The following is an 8973-nucleotide window of genomic DNA, read 5'->3' as shown; positions in this document are numbered from 1 at the left end:
ATATTAAGAGCCGAACTATACGACGAGCTACATAATACAAACGTAAGAAACGCCGAGCTTGACCTCGCAGAAGAGGACAGGGAAATAGCCGCCATCAAACAAAGAGCACGGAAACAACTAGCAAAAAGAAGGCATAATAAGAAAGTGGTGCCAAGGACATTCGAGGAGGGCGACCTAGTCCTCAGACGAACAGAAGAAGCCAGACGACCAGTTTCGCATGGAAAGCTTCCCGCAAACTGGGAGGGACCATTCTGAGTGTCCAAAGTGCTCGGAATGGGGGCTTACCAGCTACAAACACTACAAGGCAATCCGATATCAGGAAATTGGAATATCTTCTCTCTAAAGATGTACCGATCTTAACTTGTACAAATCGCGAATGAATGTACTCTTTTTCCCCCTTAGAGCCTTTTTTCCCAAGAAAAGGGTTTTTGGCCTAAGGTGGGTTTTAACGAGGCCCGACGCACAATACATTGTCAATATTCAAATCTATAATTAATCATATTCAGTCCCAAACAACTTTTTCAATAAAATACAAATCCCATGTCTCCTATCTTAGTTGCAGAAAAACAATCTACCAAAAACGAGAAATATTAACACAAACCGACCTAACAATGGTCGGCACCAGCAAACAAGTTCAAACTAACAATATCCAACATCCACAAGGACATAATGTCACTTTCAAAAACAAAGTACAAAATAAACAAACACCAAATTAAAACTTAGAAGGAGGGGCATTCTCATCATGCTCCTCTACAGTTCTGTCTACAACTAGTTTTCCATTAACTACTATCTTCGTCATGTCATGCCGATCAATGTCAAACTCTGGAGCCAGCAGAGAAATTTGGCTCACAGCACGTTCAAAGCTATAGGAGAACATCTCCATCCCATTTTCCTCCAACTCATGAACACGAGATGTGAGCCAACCTTTGGCCACATCATTTTCCTTCACCTCGGCTTGCAACAGTCAAATCTAGTCCCTTAAGAGAGCTACCTCCTCCTCAGCCACATCATTAACAACAACATCATTCTTCTCTTTTACTAACTTCTCCAAATCAGCAATCCTCGCCTTATACGACTTCTCCGAATCAGCAATCTTATCCACCGCCTCCTGTTGCTCAGCACCAATAAGCTCGGTGGTGCGACCAAGACACATAAAACGAGAAGCGACAATCTATAAAGGGTCCTCCAAAATTAGAATGAGATTACAAAGAAAGAACAAAAAAGAGTCCTGATAAAAGTATAACAACCTGACGAACTTGCCAAGCGCATCCACACCGATCCGACGGGTCATAAGCATATCTCTAGGATATTGAGATGCCCTATCAGAAAGCTCGGCAAAATTGAATTGCTCACTCCAAAGAGACTGAGAGCTAGACCCTGCAACAAAGCCATGAAGCTTCTTCTGTCGATCAAAGGCAGGCTCGCCACCTCCAACAACCTCCTGGTCGACCTCCGAAATGATCTCCAAAGATGAGTCATCCCTTTTTCGTTTAAATGAGGACGCCGAACGAGCAATAGAAGAGAAAGCTTGCTCACCACCATCCTTCCGATCAGCTGAACCACCAACACCTTTTTCTTTTTTCTTGTTCAAAAAAGACTGCAACTTCGAAGGATCCAAGAGAGGAACTCGTCCACCTACAAGATACAACAACATCAGAAAAATGACGACAAACTCCAATACAAACAAAAAAACAACCAAGACATTACCTATATAAGTTCTCAAACTCTCAATATCACCTGAATCACAAAAACGCAGAATATCAGGAATAGACATACACTCCCCAGCAGCAACACTCTCAACCAGAAAATCCAACACAAATTCCTCCTCCTCACTCCGCTCAGAAGCCTCAAGGATTTGACTCAGCTCAGAACACCAATAAAGGGAAAAACTTTTCGCTAAGTTCATCGTCCAAATAAAATAGGTACTCAGACTCAAAAGATCGAACTTTAACAAAAAGAGATTTGAAGTTTTTAAAAGAAGATTTATAAAGAAGAAACAAGGAACGACTAGGAAAACTGCTAAGGCAAACCCACAAACCCTTCCGAACACCTTTCGCTTGAAAAAGAGAGAAGAATAACGACAACGAACAAGGAAAGGAAAGGTAATCCATCAGGCACTGAAAGGCGCGAAGAAACGCCTAGGAGTTTGGATGTAGCTGTGATGGTGCACAGTTCAGTTGAGTAAGGACATCACACTCGAAAGGAGAAAAGGGAAACTTCACACCAAGTTCAATCATGCATGGGGTATACATGTAGAAATACGACTAATCACCCCTTCTCTCATAAACCCTATCATCACTGGAACACGAAAGAAGTTCGACGGTGACACCAGAACCACCTTTTACGAAGTCCAAACCTTTCAACTCCGAAAGGGAATCGACACTAGTAAAAGAAGAGGAACGAGTTCTAACATCCTCATGAACCCAGTGATAGGGATCATCTTCCCTAACCTCAACAACTTTCAACTTCTCTTTCAACTTTTCTCCCGCCATGAATAAGCAAAAGCAGTAACAGTAAAAAGTGAGAGAAGAAATGATAACCTTTCGAAGACATAGCAAAGATAAAACGATGAGAAGATGAAGCAGCAAAGCGTAAGTTCCAAAAAAAAAAAACGATTATTACAAGCCCACTATCTTAGTGGGTAATATAAATTCATGTCCACTAAAGAATATGGGAAACCCAAACGGTAATAAAGCGCAATAAAGACGACACGATTTACCAAAACAAAAGAAAACCAACTATTCAAAACCCTTTCAAACAAAAAGAAGGCCCAACGACAAGAAGAAGAATCGGACATGAACCTATCAAAGCTCAGCTACTGTTCCTCGCACAACACCAGCCGAGCTTGGGGGCTATGACGTGTATCCCGTTATACTCGAGAATAAGCCTAAAATCGAAACCGAGCTCAGAAATCGGGAACATGGAATTGCAACAGAAACTCCTGACTAAGTCAACCTTATCCACAACAACAGAACCTACTAATCAGAATGAATCACGACACTACATAACCAAAAGATACTGGTAACGGCACCTACCAAATACATCGGAACAAACTAGCCATATTCGCCTATAAAGGCTCAGAGGACACAACCCATAGGACAGGTCACATAACTCATTCTCACTTATTATTCTTTATTCCTTTATAACTCACATACTTACTTAAGCGTCGGAGTGCTTTCTGCAGGTGCTCCCCTGCTGTGTTTCAGAAGGCCGAGGTTAATTTGCAACGCTGCCCCGGGACGACGTATATCTCGACCTAGGACTCAAGTGCCCACCCGGAAGCTATATACCTCGGCGTACCCAGGACGGAAGAGCTACAATGGCTAAGCTCGCGGAACCATCAGGTGCCTGACATCTGGAGAGTTTGGAGGTCGCTTGACTCTCGGGTTCAGTATATCAATGACGGTAAAATTGTTAATGAAACACAATAAATATATGTTGTTGTGGTTAAAACTGAATTAACAAAAATTTCACCCAAAAAAGTAAAAGAAAATTAAATTTTTATTCAGTATTTGATTTGGGAAAAAATAAATTATGCTTCTGTTGTGCTGTTCCTGAGTCTATCGCTGCAGGGGTCCTTCTTTTCTTTGAGCGACTTGGTGGCCTTGTGGTGGAGGAGTTGTCGTTGATAGTATGACGTCGCTAGTGTTCGTGGTTGGAACTTTGTGGGTGGAGCAAGTTGGTGTTCCGTTCATACATCGCCGGAGGAGGAGCGCCTCATCCAAGTTACTACCGGTTGGAAGGGATTTTTTACCAAATCATTTAAGCAGTTATAATATTACAATGTTTTCATCGAGATAAAGCATGAGTAAAGAGACTTATCGTGTGTATTTGAATTTAGTTCTTTTTATTTAAAAGTAGTAATTAACTTTATTGAAATAATAAAATCAAGTGTAAACTTTAGTTGCATGATCATGCAAGTTATAGTTGTTCTAAAATATTTATTCTTTCAATTCAAAAGGTGCATGATCATCGTGTAACGTCATAATGAGAAGTGCTTATATGAGATCCATAAACTTTTGCAAAAGATCACATAAACAACTTGAGCGTAATCTCTTTGTAAGATTATTGACATGAAGAGTATCATAAAATGTATTATAAAATGTATCATAAAAGAGATTATGTGATTAATTAATTAGTAAGCTGTAAATTATTGGTGCGATGAATGAAGAGTATCATAAAATGTATTTTCTTGACATATATATATATGTTGAAATATATGTGCTTTACAATGACTCAGAATAACAAGGTGACACATCTAGATCTTTTTAAGATATGTAAGAAACAAAAAATGATATAATGAAAAAAGAAAATATATAAAATTTTGAAAACTTGCTTCCCTATACATTCTATTAACAGGTAGTTTACACAGCACAGGAAAGTGATAATCTTGTTTAATGACTTTGAAGCCAGTCATGGATTGCAGACTTGAGTGCGCGGTTCGGAACAAGATTGCGGTGCGCAAGCTTCGAATTTGTCATTGGCGAATCGTCGTGACCGCTGTCAAGCCACCCTCTTATGGCCTCGGCTTCATAAGTGAAGCCATCCGCAGCTACATGCGGATCTCGCATTACTTCCTGCAACATAATTTTCTTGTGTTAGCTGTTTTATATTCAAATGCCAAAGCTAATTCAATGGTATGAGGATTTTGAATTTTACATAGATGATGAGGATATAACATTGTGAAAGATTGAGAGATGTATGAATGGAGACAAATACCTGAAAGATTGGACAAATGAAATATGATGGTGTTTGTTGGTAAAGACCTGAAGGACTTAGTGTGCCTCCAGAGGAAGCTGTCATGGGGTCCAATACCCTCCATACATCGGAATAAAGATCCGGCCGGTTCTTTCTATTCATCTCGCAACACCTCATGGCCAGGCGAGCCAATTGTTCGGCTTGCACGAATGGCCAGTCTCCGGCTAAAGGATCCAACAGGGATTTCAGCTTTCCGGTTTCCAGTGCATAGGACACTTCCTTTGTTATTCCCAAGGCCGGTCTTCCTGTCAACAATCTCATCAATATGACTCCAAAGGAATAAACATCTGACTTTGGAGTAAGTTCCCCGGACGCAAGGAATTCCGGATCCATGTAAACAAAAGTTCCCTTTGGGTGGGTTCTCCAACACTCCGTAGTGTTATCAGTCGAATCCTCACGACGAGATAATATGCGGCAGATTCCAAAGTCGCTTAGCTTGCTAATAAGGTTTGCATCAAGGAGAATGTTAGAGGGTTTCAAGTCACCGTGCACTATGCGGTGCGGTTTACTTGAGTGAAGGAAGATGAGAGCTGAACAAAGTTCTGCAGCAATGCGAATTCGAGTTTGCCATGGCAAGGGAGGTGTGTTATCCTTGCAAACCAGACGGTCTTCAAGGCTCCCATTCGGTAAATACTCGTAGATAAGAGTAAAGGATTCTGGGCAGGCTCCAACAAGTGTGATAAGATTTGGATGCCTTAACTTGCTCAATACATCAACCTGGGACAAAACAACAAGTAGGGTCAAAATAAATATCCACTTGGCATATCTTATAAAGTTGGTAATAAACGATGCAAAGGACAATTTCACAAATATACAAAGGAAGAAAGATAGATTTTAAAAGAAATTAACATCTTGTCATAGTCGAAGAAGCTCACCTCTTGTTGAAACTCCAAGGGTCCTTGCATGCTGTCAGAGTGCAACATCTTTATAGCCACCTCAGTGTGCCGCAACATACCTTTAAATATACTTCCATATCCACCTTCTCCTATCTTTAGGGACTGATCAAAGTTATTTGTTGCTTGTTCTATCTCAAGGAAAGAGAACTCCGAAAACAATTGAGGCGTGCGAGTGCCAGAGGCCTCTCCTTGTTTTTTCCTCAACTCCGTGGCCTCTCTCAGCACTTCATCGCGCTGTACCTGCAACTCATCCCGTTCGTTCTTGTAGCTTTGTAACAGATCCACGGCAGAAATGATCTTCTGCTCATACTCCTTTATCATAAGTTCGGATGATGCAATTTGGCTCTCCAGTGATGACTTCTGATCCAGTGCAAGTTGGAGTTCTTCCTTAACTTTGTCTCTCTGGATCTTCATATTTTGAAGTTGTTCTTTTTCTTTTTGTAGTTCTTCCTCGGCCCTTTTCCTCAGATTCAACTCTTCTACATATAAACTTTCAGAGATTTTAGCCTGTCAATGGGGGCGGTTCACGCAATGAGACGGGTTAGAAAGCGAACCAAGTTGCAAATTTGGGGCATGATAATACAACACAAAATCATGCTCATCCATTCAAATGATATTATTTAGCATTGGTCATGGATGAGTTATAAATCCTCCACTTTCTTATTATACTTCTTTGGTATTAGAATTTAGAAATGCTTTACTGCTAAGAAGAACATAGAAACTACAAAACTAGATACAACCAATGAATACAAAATAAGCAAATATATTTGAAACATGATGAGAATAGAATAGTCTTGGAGAAGTCTTGAAGCAATTAAAAACAGGATAGCTACCTTTCGCATAGCTTCAATGGCCTCCTTTTCAGCTTTCCCACGCCTATATGTTTCTTGATATGCGTTTCGTGTGGCTCTCTCGGCCTCAGCCATAGCCAATTCAAGTTGATCATATATAGTATCATTCATTCCTCCATCCTGCTAGAGTTCAATCACATCATTCTAAGCATCAGCATAAACCTTCCGGTGTTCAGATGCTATCGATTCGAAAGTAAAAGTTGCTTCTCATCACTTCCAACATGTTAAAAGATAAACGTACTCATGCTACAATGCATAAATAGACACTAACTGAATGAGAAAAGAATATTGGTTTACCAGTACACTAGGAGGAGAAGAATGAAGATCCTCTTTGATTGCATGGCTCAAAGTCAACTCTGCTACGTTCTCGGCAATCTCACTAACCGAATTTGGGCTCAACATTGGGTCAACAGCACCACTATCGGAGCACACTGACAAAGCTGAAGGACTCCTTGTCCTTGACAGCCTATCTGACTCATCAGAACTTAAATCAGTACCTAACCTATTTGGTGGAGTTGAGAACCCTTCAAAGTTATCTGGAGAAGAATCATGCATAATGCCCCCTACAGCACCATCATTGGCAGACCTTACTTTGCGAAATAACTCCCGACGATGACTAGTTTGATTTTGGCCCGGAGTAATAACAGATTGAGATCTCGGGAGTACTGGATGTTCAGCTTCAGAGTTTGGAACTTGTTGTACCAAATCCCTGTGTTGATGTCATACTTAAATCAGTACCCAATATTGAAAGGAAGTAAATCAAGATAAAAAGCTTTTTGAAATTATTAAATATACTAGTATTCACAGGAATTTACAAACTCTCTTTCTGTATTGAATTTATCTTTCATGTGAAACTATATTGTGTTTAGATCAGAGTGCATCAATATTTTAGAATGCTTCTTATACCTTGTGTGTATAAGGTGCCCTTTGCAGATAAACTGTATCCAACAAAATGCCGGAGCTTGCTCACATACAAAGATGGCTTTCTTAGATTTCAAGTCCATCATTCTCCTGAAATGTCATGAAGCTGAACTTAGTGGAAATGTGTGAGCTTTCTGTTTCACTTTCAGAATTTCAGGAATGAAAAAGTGAAAACAGTTGTTTTCTGATTTCATCTCCTATTTTCAATTTTTCTGACTTCATCAAAACTAATAGGGATCGGACTACAATTCCACACGGCAAAGAAAGATTCTCTTACAGAAGGGGAGGGTGGTGCTATCTGGCTAGTGGCTTCTTACCTAGAATGGGATCGGTCCGATGCCGCTCCCATGACAAGCCTTTGGATGCCACGTTGGGAGACAAGTTCTACAATTCCTTTTTCAATGTTGTCCATTTCAATATGCACTTTCTCCGCCTGCACCTGTATCAGAAAGCAACTAATGTAAAATCAAATAAAATTTGAAACTAATAGATATACACATAGAATTACAGCGTAAATTTACCCCCATCCGTTGACATATACGAAGATACTCATCAAGAGTCTTATGCATGGTTTGCCTTTCAATATCCCGGTATGCTCGAACCTCCTGCTCTTTCAGTGAACTTGCAGGGAACATAGCACCCACTTAACAAGAAGATTACAATTACAGACCATCATCAGCAAATTGAAAAAAACAAATTGTATGAAAGATTGACCAAATATCAAGCTAAATTTGGTTCTTAAAATCAATTCCTTTTTTTATGAGAGAAAACATCATATGATCATTTTGACCAACACAGCCGAATAACACCAAACAAAAATTGTCAAGTAAATTTCCGACAAAATTCAAACAAAATCCAACAAACAGAACTTTAACTATATTTCCGAAATCTAGTTTGAAAATCATCAAAGCAACACATACCAACCATTGACTTGAAAAATTTCAGACAATTAAGGAACCAAACATCGAATCCATATAGACAAGTATACAAACTTACTCAAAGGGATCTTGGTTGCAGGAACATGAACATGAAGTATGCAAATCCTCCTTCCTCCAGAGTTCTGAATCGCCCATATCAGATTCAGCTTGCTCTCTTTCACTTCTTTTGACACAGCAACATAGATTGGTTCATCAACTACCACAGCTTGATTAGGCTCCCCAACAATTTCACCCTCTTGAACTCGCCTCACAGAACCCATCCTTTGTGTTGTTGCAGGCACAGGACTCACCACAGCCATGCTATGAGATTGAGATGCAAGACACTTGAATCATTCAGAACAAACAAATAACTCAACTTTCTCTCAATTTTAGCAAAAAGTTTAAACTTTCAACTTCGTCCTTAAGCTATTGGTAATTCTCACAATATAACATGAACCCAAAAATTTCCCTCTCCTAATTGAGACCTTGCAAATAAATCATCAAAATTTCTCAAATCCATAAAAAAATAAAAAATAAAAAAACTCCTTCTTTTCAGAACTTCAACCCCCAGAGTGTTTCAATTAAGAGAACAAGCCACCGCTACAAAGTAATTCCCATTTTGTGCAAACA

At 39.7% G+C, this 8973-nt stretch overlaps 1 protein-coding gene across 3 annotated transcripts in view; it reads right to left on the bottom strand.

Moving 5' to 3' along the window:
* Nucleotides 1–4175: 4175 nt before the first annotated feature.
* LOC107485790 (U-box domain-containing protein 33) overlaps nt 4176–8973 on the bottom strand; it is a 5132-nt gene continuing 334 nt past the window's right edge. Inside the window, exons 2-10 of one of the 3 annotated variants that reach the window (XM_016106323.3) lie at nt 8423–8687; nt 7948–8069; nt 7744–7865; nt 7412–7516; nt 6803–7214; nt 6488–6628; nt 5634–6161; nt 4720–5475; nt 4176–4577 (exon numbers count right to left, since the gene is read on the bottom strand). In XM_016106323.3, coding sequence (XP_015961809.1) covers nt 4395–4577; nt 4720–5475; nt 5634–6161; nt 6488–6628; nt 6803–7214; nt 7412–7516; nt 7744–7865; nt 7948–8069; nt 8423–8663 — 2610 coding nt within the window. In that variant the 5' untranslated portion in view covers nt 8664–8687 and the 3' untranslated portion in view covers nt 4176–4394. The remainder of the gene's footprint in view (nt 4578–4719; nt 5476–5633; nt 6162–6487; nt 6629–6802; nt 7215–7411; nt 7517–7743; nt 7866–7947; nt 8070–8422; nt 8688–8973) is intronic. The other 2 variants (XM_016106322.3, XM_016106324.3) reach the window with 2 other exon arrangements.

The sequence above is a fragment of the Arachis duranensis genome, chromosome 4, assembly GCF_000817695.3.
Source record: "Arachis duranensis cultivar V14167 chromosome 4, aradu.V14167.gnm2.J7QH, whole genome shotgun sequence".
NCBI lineage: Eukaryota > Viridiplantae > Streptophyta > Magnoliopsida > Fabales > Fabaceae > Arachis > Arachis duranensis.
This window is presented reverse-complemented; position numbering and strand designations above follow the sequence as displayed.